Below are 26,929 nucleotides of genomic sequence, written 5' to 3' on the forward strand. Positions count from 1 at the left end.
CTGCATGTAGATCCCCCTCCCCCATGCTCCTAACATGGAAAACATGGGTGTGGGGCATGTTACACATTTAAACACTTATTTTTCTGTTCTTTATTTCAATTACAGCATTACAACACAAAATAAAAGAATTTCAATATCTTAATGAGACCTGCACAGTAGATACATGTATTTACACAGTCAAGCAACAGGTCACTCATAGAAGCCTGCAAGAAGCAGTGTCGGGTTGGCGTGTGAGTAGTGGGCAGTAGCTGTCAATTGTAGTCAACTTCACACCATATCACCTTCAACTGGTATTTGGTGACAAGAGTAATCGTGGACCAAAAATCTTAAGAACACATCAGCAATTACTGCCTCTATTCCAGCGTGTGACAAAGCATGTTACATTTGTAAGACTTTGTTCCCTTCACATACCTCACTGTGCTTCATTTGCTAGTTAGCACATCAGCTGGTGTGGTTTCTCTGCCACAGAGAGATGAAAACTTAATTGTCATTGTGTGTGGGTTTCACACAGCCCTCCAACTCATCCTGATTTCTGTCACCTTGCCATTCACGAGAAGACTGGAGCATCGCAGTGCCTCAGTAAATGGATCAATCCCCCATCAGACAATGTCACTATGTGTGTCCTAGATAGATAATAGATACGCCACTGCTTTCCTTTTAAAATGATAAACCTAAGGTAACAAACGGGTATGTTGCTACTTATCCAGATTTCAGATCCAGGATCACATGCTTTTACTCCGCTTGTGTTTTCAGGCTTTCAAGCGGGATAATGTAAAAAAGTAGGAATAAAGTAGGAACAAAATCTCTAAAAAGTAGGAAAAAGTAGGACATAAGAGGGAAAAAGTAGGGCATTAAAGAAAAAAAAGTAGGAATAAGTCAGGACATGTGCAGGCTTTTTGGAGTAATTTTCGTCGATACTCACCAGAAATCTTGATGTTACATGTAAATCTTAATTTGTACTCACAACCCTGCTGCCTCAGCCTCACTTTTGCTCCTGGGAGAGCCTGGTAATTTTGAGCGATGATGAGAGCTGGTTGAGCACTGCTCCAAGTCCTAGGCTGCAATATCAGTGGGATCAATCAGATCTGCACAGGAGCAAAAGCTGAGGCTGGCAGCAGTCTTGTGGTTGATTGGTGTGTGTTATCCCTCTTTCATGCTGAAGAGGCTCTCCCCACCAGTAAGAATCTGCAACTAGCGTTAGAGTCTACTCATCATTTCTGAATATAAATTATTCAAGTAGCCTTGCACATTTTTTTTTTTTTTTTTTTTTTTTTTTTTGCGGGGTTTTTCATCAAAAAAGTAGGAAAAAGTAGGAAAAAGCAGGATTTTGAGCAAAAAAGTAGGAAAAGTAGGGACAGCAGTAAAAAAGTAGGAAAAAGTAGGAAAAGTAGGGCCACTTGAAAGCCTGTGTTTTGTTCTGTTCTGATTTTGTCTGCTCAGGGGTGAGCAGGTCTGCCAACATTCCCACATCCAAATCAGGGAGATTCCACACAGCAATCAGGGAGATATCTGTGCGTTACATGCATTTCAATGGGCAAAAATAATTCCCAAATCAGGGAGATTTTAATATTCTCTTATTCAGACATGAACAGAGTTTGACATTTTCAAGGAGACTCCTGCAGAATCAGGGAGACTTTGCAGCTCTGGGTGAGTGATGGCATTGTTCAAGCTTCCCTAGATATGTTTTACTGCACATTTTATCTCTTTAAAATTCTCATTCTATTCTTTACAAAATCCTAGATAAAAACAGCTCATGCAAGTCTTCAGTAATGTTGACCAGAAAATTATACATATATTAAAAAAAAAATCCACAGTGATCTCAACATTTACACAGTTATGATGCTAATAACACATACATTACATACATTTTCAGTGTACTTCAGTGCACTGGAACAGATTTTGCTGTTATAGAAAAATCATCAACACATCCTAATTATGCTCTGGACCAAATTCTGACTGATTTAATTACACTTGTTCTCTAACTTTAAGAAACAGAACAAACAGCAAACCAAGTACAAAATTTGGGAAGCAAAATTGCGCTATGCATACTCTAAAATTACATAATTCACCCACTGCTAAGTTTACCAGCAATTCATGGTTATTTTTCTTCATACTGATCCTGTAGATGATAGTACGCATCGTACCAGATCTGGCCCGAGGTTTTCAGGGACCTGAAAGAAAATGGCCACAGAAACAATAAAAAAATCATCATGACATCATCATTACCATTATCATCAATCTTATTATAATCATGATTACTATCATCATTATTTTTATGTTGCTGTTGCTGTTATTATCGGTACTATTATGTTGATGATGATGACAAAGACAACTATCATTACAATTATGATCATTATCATTAACCCTTTGAGGACGAGTCCCTGAGTATACTCGGGCAGGTGTCTAAGGGAAATGCATGCTGTAGCAAACTCAAACCGTCCTCTACGGGTTAAAGGGATCGTATAGTTTTGGCTGAGACCTTATTTCAGGTTTCTAACATTTTTTTGTAAGATAATGAGAAACCTCTACGAAATATGAAAGAGCATGTAATTCCATGAGGAATTCAACTTTTATTTGATGAAAATTGGTTTTGAAATGGCCGAGATATCCAAAACAGAGCGATTCTAATAAGTGTGGGACCCACACTTTATTACGATCGCTTTGTTTTACTTTGTTTTTGGATGTTTCAGTCATTCCAAACCAGATTTTTATCAAATAAACTTTGAATTCCTCTTAAAATGGTATGCTCTGTACTATTTCATAAGTGTTTTCTTGGTATCTCGCTAAAAGTTAAAAGCCCAATTTTCATCTCCACCAATACTGTACTATCCCTTTAACATCATCATCATCAAACAATATGTAACCATCACCACTGACACTGACACTATATGTGTGGTAGATTTTGCGATTATCATTATTTATTTTTTTTTTTTGGTAATAGAATTTGACAAGTCAACTAATACTCGTAAAACATCACATCCTATCACATGAATGTGATGAATATCGTCTCCAGGGTTGAAAATCACTAATTTATATCCTGAATGGGAATATACTTGCTTCTCATTTGTCACTAAGGTTCTAAATCAAGAATTCATACACTTGTGAAATCGTCTCACAAGTCTCATTATTTGTGAAATATCGTACTTCGAAATGTATGGTGTACACAGTATTATTTTACAGCAACTGTTTGAAAGAATGACCTGCTGACCCCAATCCCCCCACTTAAAGAAAGGAGTGAAGAACTACTTTGCTTTCTGCCATCAGCAATGATCACAGTAACCTTGATGCCATGTAAAAAGCAAGTGGGGCTATCACAGTGACTATTTAATCACGAGGTGAGTAAACTCACATATATAGAAATTAACACATGTTATGTCATTCCATCAATGCCAACAGAGACCTAGTAATCCTGTTCAAGGTCTGCGGCAGGACTGCCGAAACTGCCACTTTAAAATCACGGAGTTTCATAAGAGCAATCATGATGATTCTTATCCACGTAATACATGAAAGACATACACCTTAATGGGGGGAGGGATTCCCAATAAGGGAGACTTTTGTATTCTTGTGTTAGGACAAGACAAGATACATTTTGTGCATAAGTTTTCAGGGAGCCTCTCTCAGGATAAGATAGACTTGGTAGTTCTGCTGTCTTTTACTTTCTTTGTCACTTCTTGGTTTTACTCTTCACATGCTTCACAAGAATCACAGCGAGGCAATACATATTTTATTGGCTTCTTTTTAAAGCAAGAACAGGAGAACAAAACTCTTCCTCAGCTCTGCAGTCCCATTTAAAGGACAAGTCCACCTTCATAGACATGTGGATTTAGTGAATGCAGCAATATAAGTAGAACACATCAGTGAGAGTTTGAGGAAAATCGGACAATCCATTGAAAAGTTAATGAATTTTTGAAGTTCCTGCTCAGTCACTGCTGGATGAGAAGACTACTACAGCTGATGATGTCACATGTGTACAACGACATAAAGAAAATATAAAGAAAATTCAACATATTTGTTACTTTTCTCCCATAATAAGAGAATGCTTGACTTCCCTCTTTCAGAAGGCAGGGGGAATTATATTACCCTTAACATAATGTCAGTGACAAGTTGAGGAAATGTGTACTTTTTTCAAAAAGTAACATTTTGTGAAATTCTCTTTATATTTTCCTTATACTGTTGTACGCATGTGTATTATTATCATTCTTATTATTTTCTAGCAATTCGCAAAAATATCTGTATGCGAAAATTTCAGCTCGTACAGTACTATTATTGTCATTTTATTATTATTATCATTACTATTTTCTATTATTGCTATTTTTTACCTGATGATGTCTGCAAAACCTTCCAGCAAGGTCTTGGTTTTGTATTCTACGTTGTGCTTTTTGCAGAGTGACTTGACATAGGGGGAGATGCGGAACAGGTTGTGGCGAGGCATTGTCGGGAACAGGCTGGGGGGAAAAAAAAAGTACTTGCAGGTTCAGTACAAGTATAAGATCTTACTGCTTACCTTACTATAACGCTCTCCATAACTTGTCTCCTGGCTACGTGTCTGCACTTATCAGTGTACGACAGCAACGACCAGGACTACGTTGTACTGGCCTGACTCTCCATATTCCCAATACCCGCCTAAAGATGTATGGAGATAGAGCCTTCTCTCCTGTTGCGACACGTCTGTGGAACTCTCTACCAGTCCAGCTTTGGAATTACAACAGCCTCAATACCTTCAAGTCTGAACTGAAGACCTATATTTTCCAGCAACTTTGTGAATGATGTGTGACATTTTGTGGGAGCTGGGCGCCTTTGAATGTTTCTACAGATAAATGGCGCTATATAAATGCTGTTTCATCATCATCATCATCATCATTATTATTATCTATCTATCTATCTATCTATCTATCTATCTATCTATCTATCTATCTATCTATCTATCTATCTATCTATCTATCTATCTATCTATCTATCTATCTATCTATCTATCTTATCTATCTGTCTATCTATCTATCCATACCTCTGTCCAACTATGTATTCATTACTGCTGTCATATCTCATTAGGGAGCTTTAGATTTTAGACGCGCGGACGTTCAAAGGGAAAAAAACATGGTCTGAGTGTGCGCAGTAGCGCACATCAAGTTGCTACGCACACTCAGACCATTTTTTTCCCCTTTGAACGTCCGCGCGTCTAAAATCTAAAGCTCCCTATTATGTCCTGTCAAAAACAACAGACTGAAGGTATGACACAGTACAGTACATGCCAGAGATTGAAGAGCGTTCTGTGGAAGAGACTTACTGATGCTCAATCTGGAAGTTGAGATGTCCCGTGAACCAGTCGTTGAACCAGCTCTTCTCAAGGTTGCATGTAGCATGGAGCTGAGAAAAGAAAAAGGTCAATGAAAGCATGCATATTCAAAATACACAAATGTACATTAAGTGAACTAGAAAAGCACTCCTTGGCCCGAGTTCATGAAGGTGGTACAATTGAAACCATAGTTTAAACCATGGACAAAGATGGTAGTTCTTTATGGGGTGCCAAGTTTCGCGTGGCCCATTTCATTACGGAATCAGTTATTTTGTCTACGAAAATGACCATTTCTTTAACAAAGTGATCATTTCGTTGATGACATATTACATTTCGTAACAATATTTCATAACAAAGCGGTTATTTCATCAACGAAAAGACTGATTTCGTAATGAAATAGGCCATGCACACTTGGCGCCCCATAAAATACCATGGTCATTGTCCATGTTTTAAACCATGGTTTCAATTGTACCACCTTCTTGAATTTTGGCCAGAGAGTGTAGATCTCTGCCAAGCAGCTCGTTTCCAACCATATTGTGATTTCCATCCTATACTATAGTCCTACAACTGTACATCCTGACGGTGATCTGGATCACTACCAAAATGTCAATTTTAATTATCTGTTCTTTGTGTCATTTATCAACTTCTTTTGTCATCCAAATCTGTTCATAACTTTCTGAGTTATTTAGCAAACAGACAGACACACAAACAAACAGAAAATTAACGCCAGAAAAGCATAACCTCTTTGGCCAACTTAGCAAACCAGAATGGAAGCTAGTTTATATTGCTACTGCCGATACCAGCACTCCACGTATAAATTACGGTCGTACAAAAAGTTATGAAAACCTGGTGGACGTGGTAAGTGGTAATTTTTTGGTCAATTTTGGTTTGGCTGTGCTCTGTACGGGGTATGGCCGTCGGCGGCTGTTCCACTGCTGAAGCAGTGCCTACGCACGGCTAACCACGTCCAGCCATGTGTATGTACGCGGAAAAATCAATTTGTCAGTGATAAGCCGCTAAACACACGCTATTTCCCGTGATACCAACGCGTAACACGCGTCAGATGACCGTGCTCTGCCCATGACAGACCGCTAAACTTTCGCGTCTTAAACCGCGTCTCCCCAAGTTTAATCACTGCCGGAACACAGATTATCACGTGTGTTTCATGATATGTGTGTTGCATGTCTTTACCACGTGTGCCACCCGTGGTTGTCCGCGGACTAAGATTTTGAGCAGTTCAAATCTTTTTACCGTGTCCGACGTCATTCCGATTTTTTCCCACGTCCTGCCACATCTATAAATCGACCGTAGCTCGTCTTACACTCGACATCAACGCGAACAACATCGTCTGCTTCACGGGAGACCACTCTTAGACGGGTTTTGGCCGTGATTAAGCCATGAAGCGATGTGTGACCAGGGCTTAAGATCAGTGAGGCATAAATCAAAACATACTTTTCATGACATCGTAGACTTGTCTATCATGCAGCATAGATTTTTTTTTTTTAAGTACTAAATACTGCAACAAAATTAACAGGTGCATTTCTGCATAAGGAGCACTTGAGATGGGTGGGTCCTTCACATGTTATAGGGTACTCACCTGCAGCGCCAGCCACGGTCGTGCCTTGTCTTCATCAATCTCCATCGGTATGTGGTTGGACTGGGACACCCAAGTAAACCAGATGCTCTCCAACACACTGTTTGGTGCAAGGGGGGGGGGGGGGGGGGATGGAAGATGGGGGAAATTGTGGAGTGTGGTAGTTAAACTGGATTCCCGCAGGCACATCGATGCTAGCATTCTGACGAGACTCTAGGTGTACGAGGCTACGCATCATCTCTCTTTCCAATAGCTTTTACAAGTCCATCAAATTTCATCTCAATGTACTACCCGTCACCAGAGGGGCATGGATCAGAATTACACATCTTACTACCCATAAATAAAGCAATGGGAAAACACAAATTCTGACCCATAAAAATTTTGAAGGGGTATCCTTCAATTAAACTGGAATGGAAAGTACCATGTACGAACATCTGAATGAATGCATATATCATTTTTCTGTTTAAAATACAAACACATGCAGGCACATGATTATAAACTTGCTTATATGTTTGCTCAAGATGAAAATGCAGAAACACTGCCGCAACATCAAGACATAAAAAAATTAAAGGTCCGACTATATTTTTTTTTTCATATAAACTAGCAAGAATTTGACAAGAAGAATGGAAATTCTTCAAGTGTTTCAGAGAGGCTGTTTCAAACAAAAGAATGTATGAAGGTTATTTTTCACAAAATCTCCTGCTCTCCTGCTTGAGTTTGAATTTCTCCTCCTCAAGCTGTGTGTTCTTCTGCTTTCAATATTCTCTCCTGCTTTAATATTCAGCTTTCTCCCGCCCAACTTTTAGTCTTCATGTTCTTGATGTGCACATGTTTGCGCAATCAGAGTTGCCTATTTGCTAGAGGGTCCATCTCTAGCCTGAGACTACTTGGAGTTGGAGTCTAGGCTTACTGTAAACGTCAATATTTTTGCGTGATTAATTTTTGGCGCTGAGCAGCTCAAAAACATATTCGTGTATTCTTGAATTAGTGCTGTGTAATATCGTCAACACATTCAAAATATTGCAACTGATTGACAAATTGCCCTACATCGATGTAAATAAGCACTGAATTGATCACTGTTTTTAAGTAGTAGCCACGATAAAAAATCATGGGCGTGCATATTTTTTATCATGGCTCCTACTACTAAAAAACACTGATCAATTCAGTGCTATTTTACATCAATGCAGAGCAATTTGTCAATCAGTTGCAATGAGAACATCTCAACGGAAGAATTTCATGAATTTGAATACATTCAAAATATATAGAGAAAATTGTGAAGATATTTTCACAGGTTTTAGAGGTCATGCTAGCCAAAATTAGTGCAAAATACGCAAAAATTAATGTACCATGAAAATTTCTGTGATTTTACAGTATCTCACACTGGATACTCACCGGAAGGTTTCATAGAAGAGGAGCAGCTGCCACCATGTCATGAGAGGGACGTAGCAGTAGAGGAACCGGATGTAGTACACCACGTTAAAGGCAAGGTCCTGAAATAAATCAACGACACTTGATTGTGACACTGAACGTAGTACACCAAGTTAAAGGCAAGGTTCTGAAATAAATCAACGACACTTCATTGAGACACTGAATGTGAATAATGCGCTCATGTTTTATGTACGATAAAACTGAAATAAAACTAACTGAAACAATCAAGCTGAAATTAGTCAAAAGGTGCTGAACAAGAGAAGAGAGAATAAAGATTGGATCTGGTGTCACACCACAGCAGCATACATTTAGTAAGTGCCTCTGTGCAAAATTGGAAGAAAGTTAAACACTATGGTAAAACATAAATGTTCAATACATGAACACTTGTACATATACCAAGAATGTATCTGTGTTGAATTGACACGTCAGAGAGTGAACATTCTTCTGTGTGTTTGCCTGTTGATTTGTCAGTATACATGTTATATTTACAATTACTTTGTCCATCACTGTAACAAGACATACAGTTATATTTCTATTAAGTGGTACGTCAAAGAGATGTATACAGGCAAACATACATGTAAAGCATGATTACCTCAAGAGTCTGCAGAAGGTAAATCAGTGTCATAAACAGTTAAAATCATTTTCCTATCAATTAATAACAAAATACAAAAAGTTGATGGACACTTACGACCCACTCCCTTCGCTTAATCATGTGGCGGTAGATCATAAACTGGAAGTAGACAGGAAATAGGAGGGGAGGTCCAACTGAAAGGAAAAAAAAACAGAAACATAAATCTATCTTGACAATCATGTCACATAAGTCATAAATACAGTTGTATCTGGTCTCTGCTAACTCAACTGATATGCTACTTATACAGTTTCATGTGTGTCCAACCAATTCACCCATACCAACACAAGTAGGTGGGGCATCACTGCAAGATTGATTGGTCATGGTATAAAAAGCAGCATAAGCATAGCCTTTTGAATGCGTAGTGAAATACCAGGAGGGCATTTCATGAAGTGTTTTGGTCAAATATTTTGCTGACAAACTGTTACAAGCTACAAAAATCCTTGCATCTGATTGGCTGAGAGCAACTTTGTAAGACAACTTTGTAAGACAAAATGCTTCATGAAATGCCCCCCAGGTAGTTACTTTCTTGTCAACCAAAAAGTAGAATGAATCAATTGATCATCCATTCAAAGATCCCTTCCCATTTTCTTCTTCTTTTTTTTTTTTTCTTTTAAAATACAGTCTGAGAATAGAGAAAAGTTACATTTGAAAGAGCTTTCTTTGAAACGATAACATTTCTGGGAGCAGGGTTTCAAAACTTCTTTATAATCATACAGTATGTGTTCTGGACATCAGACATACAGTGTATGGACAGCTTCATCAACTAAAGGGTAAATGAAGTCTGCTGATCGTAATATCAATGTAAAAATCGAGTATAGTACGAATGTCGGCATGAAAATGGGGTTTCATAGCACTTGCAGATTTCATTGGGACAAGAAGGTTGACCTGTTGCCTGGGAAATGGAAACAGCTTTCAAAGCGTATCCTATGCACTTTTTTTCTCCCGTTTTTGTAGCATCATATCTTGTAAATAATTGATTTGCCCACACAGTGCAATATCCACTCATCTTCCAATCAAGCTGCATCATTGATTGCATACTTTAATCTAACCAGGACACACTAAATATAGTCATGCCAAGTGCAAAGTCATCAAGTTTGTGATCAACACTAACTACAGTTAACAGATTATGACAGATATGACACTGAAAGGTGTATGTATGCAGGTCACATTCAGCATCTTCCTACTCACTTGAACTTTGTACACCAACTGACAATAAGTAATTAAGGTACCAAGTGGTAAAAAAAAAAGTCGAACTATAGTTTATGTACACGTACCTATGTACAGGTAAGGTTTGCGTTCCTGTAAAAATAACATTGCAGGTGGCACTACACAATGTACATTGTAAGATTCATAACCACACACACATACACACAATTAAAGAACCGAAAGCACTTTCCCGCCCTCCCCCCCCCCCCCCCCCCCATGCAGAAATACATTGTACAGATACAGTGCCTGTGTATTCATACTTCGTGGTTCACTGTTTTGCGAAAGAGAAAGCACAACAAAACATGCACGCACCAAACTTACAACTGGACTCTATGCACAAAAGCACAGGTAAGAAAGTACAAGAACTGCATGTAGGAAGCTATGTTTGGACACCATAAAAAGATGGTACAGTTTTGACTGGGATAATGGATTCTGATTTTAACTTTTTGCGAGATAATCAGAAACCACTTATGAAATATTGAAGAGCACATAATTCAAAGAGAAACTCATAATTTATTTGATGGAAAATTAGTTCTGAAATGGCTGAAAATTCCAAAAACAAAGTAAACAAAGAGGTCCAAATAAAGGAGGGTCCCATTAGGACCTCTCTGTTTTTCAGATTTCTCAGCTATTTCAAATCTAGTTTTCATCAAATAAATTCAGAATTCCTCTTCACAAGATTGTAGGCTCTTTCATATTTCAAGAGGTTTCATAAAAGGTTTCTCATTATCTTACAAAAAGCTGGGAACCTGAAGCCCCATCTCAACCAAAACTATACACCATTCCTTCAAAACCTAATTTCTCATTTCACATAGCAGGATGCCTTATTTCAGGCTCAACATGTACGTACATAAAATCTTCCAATACAAAAAGAGAGCACATCAATATTACAGGGGACTGTACTTAAAGGGATTGTACAGTTATGGTTGAGACCTAATTTCAGGTTTCTAACATTTTTTGGTGAGATAATGAGAAACCTCTTATAAAATGTGAAAGAGCATGTAATTCTATGAGGAATTCAATGTTTATTTGATGAAAATTGGTTTTGAAATGGCTGAGATATCAAAATGAGCGATTCTAATAAAGTGTAGGACCCACACTTTATTACGATCGCTTTGTTTTACTTTGTTTTTTTATGTTTCAGTCATTCCAAACCCGATCTTCGTCAAATAAACTTTGAATTCCTCTTAAAATGGTATGTTCTGTACTATATCATAAGTGTTTTCTTGGTATCTCGCAAAAAGTTAAAAACCCAATTCTCATCTCCACCAAAACTGTACTATCCCTTTAATGTATGGATAGCCAAGTTGCTTAGGGTGAAATGATTTTGCAGTGAATAAAATAGATTCATCTGCCTGGGTCTCTGTATTCAAAGCTGATCTGTAATGGATGGTACGTACTGATAAAGAAATACTTGTGTTGATGATTGAAGGGCATGTTTGATTCTCCACTTTCAGCCACAGTGATGGGCATTTTCTCTCCCACGACAAAGAGCTTTTCGAGGCGAACATCTGGATCCTTGTTGATCTATATAAGGTATAAAGATTAAACAAAACGGATGACAACATAAATAAATCTCCTACGATGAAAATTGCTGTGTTGCATGAGTAATACAAGTATACAGAATCCTGCTTCCCAATCTCTTCCAGATAGCCGTTAACCCATGAGGATGAGTCCCGAGTATACTCGGGCAGGTGTCTATATGGGAAAGGTGTGTTGTAGCAAAATCAAACCGTCCTCAACGGGTCAACTGTGAATCAAGGAAAGTTCACATGCATTTTGATTTTGTGAATTTCGATGAGCCAGGATTCACGAAATTAAAATGCATGCGAAAGTTCTCATCTACACTATTTGCAATGAATGCCACCAACATATCGCAAGAATTTCATGCTGCGAAAAAGGCTGACGGCTCCAACTCATGAAAATCTCAAGTTGCGAAAATATCAGATGATATGTATGACACAAAAATGTAGAGGGTCCACGTATCCCAGCATGAAAGCTAAAATCATCACCATCATCACACCAGTTTTTATCTGGGTATGTCCATGATAACACAGGGGTGGCTGAAATCATCTCATAGCTCTTATAGCAATTGCTCTCACACCTTCTTGCCATCTCTTAATCTCAGAAATATCAAAGTTAAAACATATGTGACCCGCTACAACAAAAGGATCCTAAAGTCGCTGACGGGCGAGCCAAGCATGGCCCAGAAAAATGCTATTTTCAGGCCTTTCCTTTGATCATTTAGCTTCAAAATTTCGGCAGATGATAGAAGATACATTAGACTACAAGATTATGTTAAAAACAGAAATCCGAACGTTTTGACAGATTTTGGTAATCTGACTTCAAAACGATATTTTCGGCTCACCCATCAACGACTGTAGGATCCTTTTGTTGTAGCGGGTCACATATACTGAGTACATGTAGTGCTCAGAAAGGTTCAAAATTCATATTTAGCCATTCGCAATTTGCTTGCGATTACATCAAAAGGGTCTGCCAAGAAGCTTGTCAGGCTGATACAATATGACAGGGGATAACGAGTTGCTTTGGAGTACTTTAAGATGAAAAGTGTAAAATAATTTCAATCGTAGCACACAACTTTTATCATTCAATGCACCATATCCATTCAGTAGTGAGTACATGGAATGTTAATTGTCTGGGTATGTAATGATTGAATCGTGTCCTAACTGTGGTATTGAATTGAGCTTGGAAGCTGCATGCTGCATGCCATTCTCTCTCACAGGAAGGACTGCCGTAGACTGATTGTATGAAACTATATAAGATTATTCAAAACAAACAAACAATTATACAATATCACATAGAGATCCAAACAGGGTATGCTCCAATACTGGCTCCTGGGGTACCTTCTGGGGTAATATTTCAAATTTTTGTCATTACCGAAGTGAAATTGTGTTATCACAGCATTACTTCACACATTTCTTATGCTTTAATACAATATCTCTTCTGTTTAACATAATTTTTCGCGGCATGAATTTTTCGCAAATTGGAGCCGACGGCCTCTTTCATGGCATGAAATTTTCACTAATTGCCTCTAACATTCAATGCATATAGTGTAGACAAGAACTTTTGCGTACATTTCAATTTTACAAATCTTGGCTCTCGCGAAATTAGCAAAATTAAAGTGCACACGAACATTCGTTTTACAGTATTTTAGAGCAAAAATTGACAGTTTCTGCAGTCACATGGAAACAATGTTTTACTTTCAAAGCCATTAGTGCAGGTACATGTACTGTATACGCTGTTATTTTCGCAAATGAGGTCATAGAATTTTTCTCGAACCGACGCTGACGCTAACGTAAATGGTAAATGCGCTATTAACCTAGCGCATGGAGACATATTTGCGTGTTGTTAAATTTGCGATCCAACTGAGATTCGCGAAATTTGCGAAAATTAAACCCTCGCGAAAATAACAGCTTATACAGTACGACCAAAAGCCACCAAAACTGTAATTGATAGCAACAATCTGAATACCCTCCCCCAATTCTTTGCTATATTCTTATGTGCTATTTGTTTTCGTTATCACTTCCTGAATTTCAGCTAACAAAATTATGTGATGTAGTCCAGGTACATTTTTGTGAGTTGACATGCATGTGTGTGTCGTAACATTATCTTTCATAACTCACAAACAAGGGTTTCTGCACGTGGATTCATCCTTAGGTTTGCAGGTCCTTCAATCTAGTTTGCATCCAAATGACTGTCAGACAACTACACTGTACATTTTCTGTATGTCCAATCTTCACCCCCATGTTAAACAAACCAAGTCCTGATTATATCCACACTAATCACTGCTTATCATTATGCAAACATTACAACTCACTGTTACATCAGGAATAATTTTCTGGATGCATAGACTTGCAAACTCTGCAGTGGACTGTAAGGTTACACAAACTGTATCACCTGCTCCTCTCTGAACTAGGATATCACATTACATCACAATGACATACAGACTTCCTTTTGTCTCTTTTACTTCACTGCATCAACCTATTTTTTTTTTTCATCTTTTGTTTTCTTTGTTCTATTCAAGAGTTTTAACAGCATTTCACATTATTAGAATCATGGAGGAAATTTCTGCTCATTTATAAACTCATTCAAGGCTAATCACAAGTCTACTCGGGTGGGTGTGTATGGAAAATGTGCATTCAGTATAGCAAATTCAGCTTGTCAGAGACATCACTTGGACACACAATATTTATTAGGATCACCAACTCCAACTGGGACTGCAAAGGCTAGCAATTTATACAACAACAAAAAAGAGAAAAACTACAAGATGTTCAAATGCATTTCTGCACTTAGAAACATCAGTATTAAGCACTACAATTTTGTATGATGATAAGTATTATTCATTATTCATTATCATTATCATTTTCATTTACAGCAATGCCCATTATTGTCACATCTACATATCACCATATTCATCTATTCCATGTCATTACTTGATGGAAGTCATTAGCAGCCTCTCTTTCAGCACGGAAAATTTGACAGAAAAGTGTCAAGGAGAATGTTAACAAACAGTGACCATTCTACGCAAATACCACTCCCTTTCATACCAGTGGTTCATCTGTGATGTAAAATGATAATATGTGGCATACATGTAAGAGATAAGCTTCGAGAGGTCTTACCACATTAGGCTTCGCATGGTGTTGGTAGTGCATGTGTGTCCACCACTTAGCTGATGCGCCCTGCAGAGTGAAGAAAAAATATACCGGTATAATGGAAGAAAATAATGAATCAGCTTACCGGTATTCATTCGATTACAAAAGAGACAAAAAATCTCTGAAATCTTATGAGCTGATTGCCAAGAAAGAGTAATTTTTGTTGATTTTCTTTTTTTTTTTCTTTTTTTTTTCTAGTTTCTACTGTATATATTTTCAGCCATATGTTTAATAGAGAACTTTGTCTTAATCTTGTGTACAGCCATGTATCTTGTAAATTCCTCACATGAAATTCTTGCACTGGATTCCTCACTCAAATGTTACCTACAATATTGGTTCATTTTCACATATTCTAGTATGTTAAATGGGTACTGCTGTCTTCACAGGAATACAAATTGTACTGCTTGAATCAATGGAATGGGATGCACACATTTCAATGCTTTGGAAATGGTTTGAAACCTCTTCAGCTGCATATCATGTGATTATGCCATATTAGATTAACTCATCGGATGCAATTCTCATCAATCCATTCATGTCTGGCTATCAATTTAATAGATTGAATATGAATCAAAACAAGCTTTAATGTATTCACCATCTGTAACAACCTACATCTCTTACAAGGTTTCACACAGACAAAGCTAATTACCTACGTGATGATGTTTAATGACACATTAACAATGGCTAGATTGTTAAGGGCACTATATGCCATTTGTATGTGCGCATTATACACTATCTTCTATGCAGGATATCATATGTCATACAAGTAGTTTGTAGAGGAGAAAATGATACAAATAATAACTTGATAGCACTCTGCACACACATCAGCAAGTTGCATGAGAAGTATGATACAACATACAGATATATCAAGTACATTTGAGTAAAATTGGTTTCAATACCAAACCAGTACTCAAAACACTCTTGCTGTCAGGCAATAAGTGTGATAAAGCATACTGATGCAATTACTCATTTTTGTCAATGGTGATAACCACAATATCAGGCAATTTTGGTTTCAGAGCTCAAGATTACTGCTGTACCCTGGCCTTGCACTGGGTATGTTCAGGGTATAGTACCTATAGCAAAGTGGTGGCATACAGTTTTCTTCTCTAACACTGCATTAAAAGATCACTACACAATAAAGGAGTCATGTGTTTTCAACAACAGTATTTATAAAAGAAAACACACTTTTTAAAATGGTCTAAATACATAAGGAATGTCTCATTGTCTCATACTTTTAAAACATAATTGATGTTGTACAGAAGAAAATGAACTAGAAATGTCGCTACAGCGACTGGTTATACCCCCGCCAAACAACATTTCATAAGCTTTGGTCAAAAAACTGAGGAAGTAGTTAAATCCGCAAGATCTTTCCTTGATCTTCTGCCATTAATATGCCGTTACCATGGCAACGTACTTTCGGGTACTGTCGAAAAATGCGTCTTGCACATCTACAACCAAAGGCACACATCTGTACCAAGTTTCATGGAAATTGGGCAAAAACTGAGGAAGTAGTTTGCAACACAAAATTTTCCATCATTTTGGCTCATAATATGTGAGCTGTTACCATGGCAACATACTTTTTGTCACTGTCAAGAAATGTGTCATGCTGACCTATATCCTAAGACAAACATTCAATATGAATTCCATGAGAATTGGAAGAACACTGATGAAGCAGTTTTGCCATAAAGCATTTTGCCCTATATTTTACCAATAACATGCCGTTACCATGGCAACGCACTTTTTGCCACTGCGGAAATATGTGTCTTGCACATTAACATATTCAGATGAACATCTGTACCTAATTTCATTAAAATTGATCAAAAACTGTGGGAGGAGTTCACGACGCAAGATTTGTACCCATTTTTGCCCATAATATGCCATTACCATGGCAACGTACTTTTGGGTACTGTCAAAAAATATGTCTTGCACATCTACAACCCAAGGCACACATCTGTGCCAAGTTTTATGGGAATCGGTTGAAAACTGAGGAAGTAGTTCGCGACGCAAGATTTGCAACGGACCGACCGCCCGACCGCCCGACCGTCCGCTGATTCCTATATACCCCCTTCAAACTTCGTTTGGCGGGGGTATAATTACATATAACCCACAAGTGAATAATACACAAATTGGCATGCCCTTTTGAATTGAAGTTAATAACACTGCAATATAGTACTTTTCAGCTTTATATACATTATGTTGTGCTTTCATAATATCTTTCCACATGACTAGAGATAATCTTTGCAAAAAGTCCCAGGAAGACACAAAAATAGAAAAAATAAAAAGATAGAATGAACACGATAGACAGGATGAGGAAGGGCAGAGGGAGGAGGAGTAGAAGAAAGAAGAATGAAAGCTCCACAAAAATGAAACAAAAGAAAAAAAAAGGAAACAAACCATCACCCAATATCTATGAAATCTGAATGTTTACAGATTCAAGGTATATAACAAAAAAGCTTCAAATACAGAAAAAACAATAAAATTATAAAAGAATAAGGGGGTAATAACAAAAAGAGAAACAGACAGATATCACAAAGTTTGGAAAGAGGAAAAAACAAAACATTGAAGAAGGTTAATATATGATTTGATTTAATATCAAATTGTGACAAAATGAAAGCAAACTTTACTACCTCATGGTATTTTGTGCAGACAGAAAAAAAAATCTGAGGTAAAAATAGATGAACACAATTTTGAAACTTTTGAGCCTTACCTTGATGGAACTCATGAGGAAATAGTGGAAGAAGTGATTCCAAAAGGTAGATTTAAAGCAAGACAGATGGCCAAAGTCATGTTGCACCCAACCACACTGGGCCTGCAGGCAGGAAATGACACACAGTTCAACTTAGATACCACAGAGGGTAAGTCTCAGATTACATGAGAAGCTGGCATTGAAAATGTTACATCTGTTTTCCTGACTTACATCAAGAAGAGGGGATCTCCGTTTACTTGGCAATGTTGCTGTGCAATACAATTTACAACTGCAGGTTGATTTGCCAAGGTTTGTGTTGCAATGTGATACAAATTACACCTTTTATGAACAACTCAACTGTATTTATGAAAGGGACTCTCTAATTAGCATGGAAACTTTGTGTAGGCTGATAAACTTTTGCCTCTTTCCCTGGGGAACTTTTCTGAGTGTGCACAGCTTGGATGTTCTTGTTGTTGCATGAGTACTCCTCATTTGAAAAAGAGGTAAAACATAAACTCGCATTTGGAGAGCGACACAAAAGGGTTCTGGAAACTCTCCACATTTGATCCATATTTCTCTCAACAATTTGTGATGGGAAAAAATATTGGAAAACAACATGAGGCAAAACATAATGTACATTTCTCTCTGGGATAACCCAGCACTACAATGAAACAATTTTGGGCACTGCCAATAGACTGCTGATTAAACTTGGAAGTACAAAGCATGCCTGGGCCCTGTTTTATGAAGAGTTAAAATTGATTATATAGTTGATTTCAACTGTAAGTCTATGGCAGCCTGTGTAGTAAGGAAATTTAAAATCGATTTTATCTTTTGATAAAACGGGGCCCACTGATGTATCAAAGCACCTGTAGAGTGGCAATCAGGGATGTGCACACAATGAATGTCCACCAGGAAAACCCATACGTCCTCATGATGACATAGGCCGCTGCCTCCAGGGCTAGAATGTGGAACACTTGAAGGAAGAAGAAGAAGAAGCTGGCATTGAACAGACCCTGGGATGCAGGAGAAACACAAGAATACAAAGATGTGACAAATCTTTAATGATATGGATACTACAAGCAAAGGCACGTCAGTGGGCTCAGAAATGCACATACACAGTAGGGCTTGACATAATTGACATTTTTTTCTCTGGTGGCCACTTTTCATAAAATAGAACAAAGGCAACAAAGTTCCATGTATGTACACTGTAATACCAAGGTATAATGATTAGAATGTGATATACAACATACAGGTGATGAATTCACTATACTTCAACTGTAATGCAGTTAAAGATTGATTACAATGTCATATGGTAGGGGAAGGAAGAGTGCTTTGCCATTATATGATGACATAAAATGGTATCCCCGGGTACCAAATAAAAATCATCCATTTTGTTGAATTATTTTTTTTTTTTAAGGTTGAACCCTAGGTTGCCTTAAAAATTACTTTGGTGCTGGAGCTAACGTGCGCTAACCACTGCACTGCACTGCACTGCACTGAAGCACATGCTATTGTTAGTACAGTGTACCATGCATGCATAACATGCAGTGGAATGGGAATGAATATGTACACGCAAACACAGTGCATGCATTTCTCTGCGCCTGTTCTCGAGTGGACACAAGGTGGCGCTACACAACGTGGTACCCCGGGGTACTACGGTATCCAGGGTAACGCGTGATGCATCATATAGGGCTTATAACATACTTGAGATTGCACAGGAAGGCATTTCACGCACTATCTTTGAGAAGATATCAAAGGTATGACATGCACACACATAGTAGGAAGTAAGAATGGTGCAACACAGTGGCACTGATTATTATGCAATCATACATCACACTGAAAGTACTTGTAATTTCTACAGAAATTGGTACTTGTAATCAATACAGATGATCATGGACCAGTGCGCTTAACTCTGTCATGTTATGACCATCTTTACTGTGTACCCGTTGTGCACTGATACTGGAGTTTTTCTACAAATTGTACATCCTTTCAACAATATTCTGATCTACTATAGCACTAGGTGCACAGTGTACATGTATGTGCATGTAACTATTGTAGATCTCATAACCACTTTACATTTTTCAGATGAAAATGCCAACCTTCTTGTAATAAATCAAAACTTAAGACTTATACTTTATCTCAACGCAATGAAATCTGTACCTGACTTTGTTCAATTCTGCTGAAACACAATGACATTCAGTGTCTGGAAAAATAGACTATTTTCTGCACATGTACTGCACAGGCATTCCATGTTTGCCTTCTTTCCTTAGGGACAATGAGTGTGTACCCTGTATGTGACATTGAGACTGACATTCAGCGTGCACACAGGCTATAGTACCCAAGATGGTGATATCTTGATTGTATTGCAGTATTCATCACATTGTATGGTCCCATTCCAAGCAATCCTTTTCTCTTAACCCATCACGTCCCATCAAAAAAACCCATTTCTGTTGTTTTGTAAGTGCTGAATCTTTGTGTTTAATTATAGACACATAAAAACAAGACCGATGTAGCATGGGGATACCATGAAGTACACTGTAAAACATGATATATTCGCGGCATGAAATTTTCGCGAATTGGAGCTGACAGCCCTTTTCTTGGCATGAAATTTTCGCGAATTGCCACTGGCGTTCAATGCATGTGGTGTAGACAAAAAATTTCGCGTGCACTTTAATTTCGCGAATTTTGGCGCTCGCGAAATTCGCGAAATTAAAATGCACGCGAAAATTTCTCTTTTTACAGTATGATGCATCACATTACCCCGGGGTACCGTAGTACCCCGGATTACCGCTTTGTTTAGCGCCACCTCACGTCCATTCGAGGACATTGAGCCAGAGAAAAATGCATGCACTGTGTGTGTGTGCATAGTCATTCCCATACCACTGCATGTTATACTATGCGTGCATGGCACGCTGTGCTACCACAAGCGTGTGCTTCAGTGCAGTGCAGTAAAGTGGCTAGCACGCGCTAGCTCCAGCACCAAAATAATTTCCTCTTTTTGGCACCCAAGGTACACAACAACCTTTTTAAAAAATAAATAATTCAACAAAATGGCTGATTTTTTTTTTGTACCCCAGGATACCATTTATGTCATCGAAGGCTGGCCTGACTCGGATGAGGGTGGGATGCATTTGAGAAACCAGGGAGGTGGAAACCACCTCCCTGGAGAAACCAAATGTAACATACAATCTGTATACATGTCTGGTATCACAAGCAGCCGAAGAGTCGAACATTAACCAATGCTATACGCTTCAATGCACAGTATGTTTGCTGACGGGTAATTCTATACATAGCAGGCCGGCGCTATTGGCAGTTTTCGAATACAGTTCCCTGGTGGGCAGCAAGGGAAAATCAATGCAACCTGGCCAAATGTCTCTCACACTACAAGGTCTTCGGCTTTCCATGACAGAGCTAAAAAATTCTCTTTATTTTGAGCCCAATGTTTTTCTTTGACGTAAGTGTTTCCAGTTGCATAATTCTTCTAACAAGCATCTTTGTTGCTAGATTTGGAATAGATTCTTCAAAAGGAAACAAGTAAAAAAAAAAAATAAGTTGGCAAAGTAACAATGTATTTCCCCTGATCTTGTGCAGATTTAATGAAATAAATACAGTTCAATCTATTTTTTTACGATTAAGAATGCTTCCTATTAAACAAGGTAATGCTCTGTGCATGTCCTCGTATTTGTCATGATGAATGTATTCAGTTAAGGGGTGGGGAAGTTACACTGCCTAAAGAGATTCATCATAGATCCCTCTGATTTCTGAAATGATTTAATTGACAAACTAGATCACAAAGAAAAAACAAAACATAACTATTCCCCAATTCCTTCATTTTGGAAAGGTTACGTTGTAATTCAGAGTGAGATGTGTCAGAAATGTTAACATATAATGCAAAATGCAATGAAACAAAGATTGGCAGTCTTTTTAGTATTTGGTCCAAGTAATATTATGACAGATCAGCTTGAATTAAATTATACAATCAGTAGACTGCTTTGCTTTCATTTTACCTTTTAGTACTTTACTAGAAGAACAATAGAAACACACCAACAAAACCCTTGAACAATGTAATTTCTCTGCATAGTTTTTGCCAGTTGATTCTGATTTGATGCTGTCATAGTGATTACAAAAACTCTTGCATCCTTGTCCAACTCTGTTGTAATACACATTTACTCACTGGAAAAAAAAATCCACCTGAATTGCCAATCAACCCAAATTAGATTGAAATCCCTGTCAAACAGGATAAGAGTCAGACTGTCAAGCTTACAACTGTACCTTGGGGGGGGGGGGGGGGGGGGGGGAAATAAGTATGGAAGATCAAAGTTTAAATACCTTGTCAAACAGATGGGGGTGACTACACATTACTAAACACTTCAAAGCTGGTGTACAATTAGCAAAAATGTCAAAATCTTAAATGAATTCAATAATCTGTGACTGCTTTTTACAAATACTACTTCAGCATAAATATGCAAATGTTCACAGAAAATTCTGAGAGTTCAGAACAATTTTATGTTACTCATAATCTTCATAATTCACAAGCATATTTTTTTTTTCCCCTGTAAACTTGTGAACCATACTACAGATGAATGAGTGCAAATGAATCCATCAACAGATCACAGAATTCACTGACCTGTAAAGCCCTTGGATCATGTGGGCTGAAAATTCAGCGGGACTATTACAGTAATGACTTGCAATGTATCATTTTGTTACACACACTTACATTGTATACAGTAAAAGCATTGTGCACCAGTTCTTGATTTACATTTTTGATAGAAAAGACACTTACATAAATTCCCTATAACACACAAACTTGTACAAGTTGTATGCTCACAGTATGATTTTGAGGGGGTATTTGGGTACCAGTGGATACACAGTACATACATGTAGGTGCCTCAAATGTTCTGGAAAGTGCATTGAAGAACAAACCAAACAAAAAAACAAATAAAATCCAATTAAACACCTGCATTGATTCGTCAAAACACAGACAAATTTTGGACACGTTGCACTTGTGTACGTGCAGAAAGACACAGCATCAAGGTTAATCCACTGGACTTTGACTCATGATGTCTGTATTATACTGTACAATGGGGTCATAATCAGAACTTTTGACAGTGTGACATTCAGACTGATATTTCATGTCATACTCTGAAGATACTGGTACCAGCTAACCTCCTTCCTGATTACTGACATCAAAGAGACAACATAAGTACAGATGTACCACATCTTATCACTGTTTTCTTTCATGTTCATTAATTACCATATGGCAGGGCTGCCAACACTGGAAACTAGTTGAGAGTGAGACTCCCATAGGCCAATGTTCTAATTTAGGAGTCAAAATGAGTGAGATCAATAGAAATGCATGCAAATGAAATAAAGTTTTAGAGTGAGAAAGGACCAAAATGAGTGAGTCTCACGCTCAATGCGTGAGAGTTGGCAGCCCTGATATGGTGGCTAGCTTTAAATGTTGAAAGAAGTTCACAATGGAATGGAAGTCCAAACTGCCTACACTTGTACAACGCAGTTCATGGCACGATCAGATACTTGTATTGATGGTTGGTCATGCCATGTGATCTGGTGATTTCAGCATACCAATCCCCTTGAAGGTGAACTTCCATTGTATTTGTATAGCAGATTTATACTGTCACAGCAGGCAGTCCGAACTTGTGAAGGGGTCAGTGAACTTTTGATTACAACATCTGCTATGCTATGAATCGCGCCCTTGTTTGTCAAACTTGTGTAGCATGAAAACTGTCCTGTAATCATACTGACAGATTTTGATAGCACTGTACGATCAGACAACTACAAAAAGTATGTACTTCATGAAGAAATTTTTGCATTCCAGTTCATCATATTCATCAATGAGCATCTGCTATTTTAGCACTTTTATTTAACAGATGTAGTTGATACAGATCTACTTGTTGCTTTGAGAACTACAGCCTTCCTAGATATTTCATTGTCCATGAGATGACTAAAAATGGTATTGGTTGACACCTGGCTTCAGGTTTCTAACTTTTTCAGTGAGAAACCTAATATGAAATATGAAAGAGCATGTAATTCCAAAAGGAATATATATACATGTTAGCATTTATTTGATAATAATTGGTTTTAAAATGGGTGAGATAGCCAAAACAAGCGATACTGATAAAAAGTGGGACCCAACTTTTATTAGGATCGCTTTGTTTCACTTTGTTTTTGGATATCTCATCCATTTCAAGACCGATTTTCATCAAAAGAACTTTGAATTACTCTTAGAATGGTATGCTCTGTAACATTTTATAAGTGGTTTCTTCATGTCTCGCAATCCTCATCTCCTCCAGTACAGTGTACCATACCATCCCTTTAACCTCTGTTATGTATGACAGAATGGACTAAATAGTAAACACATCATTAACAAAGATTTATTAACAAATTATTTGTGGGATATGGCGTGCAAATGACTTCATTTGTTTGGTTTTTTTTTCAGTTTCAATGCTACAACACTTGATCCCTTTTTCATTCCACAAATATCGATCTTGCATGACATCAAATTTCAACACTTACATAATTTAATATGCAAGCTGAATATGAATTTGAAGATAAAAAGAAAACAGTACACATATGAGCAGGTTTTTTTTTGTTTGTTTTGTTTTGTTTTGTTTGTTTGTTTTTTTTTTTTAAGCACATTTTCCAGACAGGTTCTGCTTTCACTTGATATAAGGAAGGAACTCATACAGTGCACTCCCGTTATAACGAACACGGTTATAACGAAATTCCGGTTATAACGAAGTGAAAATTCGGGCCATAACGTTATCCAGTTAATGTATTTCTATTGTTTATTCGTTCGGTTATAACGAAATTTCGATATAACGAAAGAAAACTGCCGGTCCCGAGGACTTCGTTATAACGGGAGTCCACTGTAGTTGGTGAATTGGGTCTTGTGGAGTTATAGGACAACTTTTCATGTGAATTGACAATTGAGATTAGAGTGATAGACGATGGGATGAAAAGAATTATTCCTCATTAGGAGAGGAGATGACATCTTTCTGGATCCTGGTGATACAAGAACACATTTATAGTTACACTTTTCCACCATTTGTTGATTTCATAAAAATCAATCAGGTCACAAATTTCTCAGAAATACATGCAAAAAAATAAAACCCACATTGCAAAATATCAAGCACATACAAACAGTATCTTAAACCCTAAAAAGGCCGGGGGGGGGGGGGGGGGGGGGTTGAATCAACCCCCCCATGACATTTTTTCGCGACTACTCCGCCGTGAGAAATTTTTTGACCGCGCCATTCGCTGACTTTCAAGTCTCGCGCATCTTTTGACACCATTTTCGTGAAAATCGTGCATACCGCTACGATGCTGCATAACGTTTTATACAAGCCTGTCAGACCGAAAATGGCTCAAAAACGTGATTTTGTGTATACAGTCTATGCAAATTAAGTTTTCTCTTCTTATTCATAAAGATTTCACCAGAAATTAGGATTCTAGGAGCTTTAATTTCTGATTTAGAGCAAAATGTCTGATTTTATGATGCATATATATTAGCATAATTAATTATTATGATGAAAATTTCCATTTCTTTTTGTATAGCTTGGTAGATTACGCCACAGGTAATGCAGGTGCCAAATTTCATGGCGATTGCGCGATCAACAGCTGAGATCTGGGGGGGGGGGTTTGAATCAACCCCTCCCCAGCCACAGAACACCCAAAAAAGCCCGGCCTGGTTAGGGTTAATATGAAAGCAATTTTGATGTACACAGTTGGTTTATAAGCATACTTACCATCTTTTCAGCTGTTTTCCGCAGCTCTTCCATGTCTTTAACTATGTCTTTTTCCTCCACTTCTTCATCACGCAGTTTTCCGATGTGGATTGCCTTCATATACTTCCGCACAAATGCCTCATCATTGTGAAAGGCTGTGAATGCTTCCTGTATGTAACAGACAGACAGATGGCCAAAAATGTACCATTAGGCAGGGAAAACATACAAACACACTCTGCAGTGGATCAAACATTGCACAGAATTTGAACCATTGTAAGAATTTGAATTCTACAATATATTACTAAGTACAGTAGTACATCTAAACTGATCTCCAAGATGTGAACATTGTGAGGTCTTTTCTCCTTTTCCATAACAACTTATTGTCAAATTCCTCAAGACGTCTTACATCTTATAATAGCATTGAGGAACACAAAATACTGGTAATATCAAAAATATCAAAACAAAGATGGATTTTTACTAAATCGATCTAATGCAGTGACAATTTTAAGGTTTAATCATATATCTCTACCTTTTACTCCCTCCACCAACTAAATCATGCTGCACAAACACAAAACACACAGCCAAGAAGATAACTGAGCAAAGTTAAATGCATGCTGCAATTGTTACTTGACTATTGGAAGGACTGGACTGGACTTACTGTTGCATCTTGTCCTGCATAATGAGTGATGACCTTGTACCCCCCTGGATGCCTCCTGCTCCACCGTGTGATATCATACACTTGATTGTCAATGACCAGCCACTTGTCTTTCACCTCCTTCCCATCATGCTTTCTAACTTCCTCCCAGGTGAGTTCACCAAGAAATCTCTTGGAGGCAGGAGGGGTACTGTGCAGCTCTCCGTTGCCCTGTTGATTGGCTCCTTTCCCCATTTCTGTGCTTGACCTGCCTTCCAGTAGGGAAAACACCAACAAAAAAGAAAATAAAAAGGAAAAAAATATTAAATAGTAAGATCAAATGCCTTTTGTCAATATTCTCATCATCCTCAGTTCCACTTTACTTTCATTATACAGCATACAATGACAAATGTTACAAGAAATCATTATTACTGTATACGCCGTGTATACACGTGTTGTATTTCGCGAGTCCAAATTTTCACGAATCGTGACTTCCCAACAATTTCGCGAGTGGTTAAATTCGCGATCGTGGAGCCCTGTACTGAACAGAGAAATGTATGCGCGTACGTCACATATATCGGCATGAGAGTCAATATTTTCATGTGTTTTTAATTTCGCGAATAGCAGCTGACTCACAAAATTCGCGAAAATACAAACCTCGCGAAATATTCGGCGTATACAGTAAATTATATCTATGCACATTATTACACATCTCATCATAATACATTCTACAGCAGCGTTGTCAATGTTTTACTTTTTATGTGCCTACTTTTCACTGCAAAGAACAAATCATTATCTCTGGCTATCACTTGATGATGATGATGATCCACAGCATTTGTATCTTATAGTGCTATTTCATCTGTTGTAGAAACATTCAAAGGTGCAGATTCCTCCAAGAAAGTGAGCAATTGAATGCCTGGTGAAAAATGTGAGTCTTGAGTGAGATTTGAAGTGATCCAGTTTGTCAATTTCACTTCCATTTGTAGTAGTAACATACTGTATACATACATTTTTTTTTTTTTTTTTTAGCTTTAGTATT

The 26,929-nt window shown here is 37.8% G+C and overlaps 1 protein-coding gene across 1 annotated transcript in view; it reads right to left on the reverse strand.

Annotated features, from left to right (window-relative positions):
• Positions 1–1,651: 1,651 nt before the first annotated feature.
• LOC139740511 (acyl-CoA 6-desaturase-like) overlaps positions 1,652–26,929 on the reverse strand; it is a 32,653-nt gene continuing 7,375 nt past the window's right edge. Inside the window, exons 2-13 of the mRNA XM_071651103.1 lie at positions 25,915–26,158; positions 25,278–25,424; positions 18,375–18,521; positions 17,530–17,631; positions 14,793–14,852; positions 11,553–11,679; positions 9,004–9,080; positions 8,280–8,377; positions 6,891–6,987; positions 5,285–5,364; positions 4,320–4,445; positions 1,652–2,171 (exon numbers count right to left, since the gene is read on the reverse strand). Of these exons, the coding sequence (XP_071507204.1) occupies positions 2,099–2,171; positions 4,320–4,445; positions 5,285–5,364; positions 6,891–6,987; positions 8,280–8,377; positions 9,004–9,080; positions 11,553–11,679; positions 14,793–14,852; positions 17,530–17,631; positions 18,375–18,521; positions 25,278–25,424; positions 25,915–26,145 (1,365 nt within the window). The 5' untranslated portion in view covers positions 26,146–26,158 and the 3' untranslated portion in view covers positions 1,652–2,098. The remainder of the gene's footprint in view (positions 2,172–4,319; positions 4,446–5,284; positions 5,365–6,890; positions 6,988–8,279; positions 8,378–9,003; positions 9,081–11,552; positions 11,680–14,792; positions 14,853–17,529; positions 17,632–18,374; positions 18,522–25,277; positions 25,425–25,914; positions 26,159–26,929) is intronic.

Source organism: Diadema antillarum, unplaced genomic scaffold (genome assembly GCF_040938485.1).
Source record: "Diadema antillarum isolate AM-2024a unplaced genomic scaffold, OU_Dant_1.0 seq00000856_RagTag, whole genome shotgun sequence".
Classification (NCBI taxonomy): Eukaryota; Metazoa; Echinodermata; class Echinoidea; order Diadematoida; family Diadematidae; genus Diadema; species Diadema antillarum.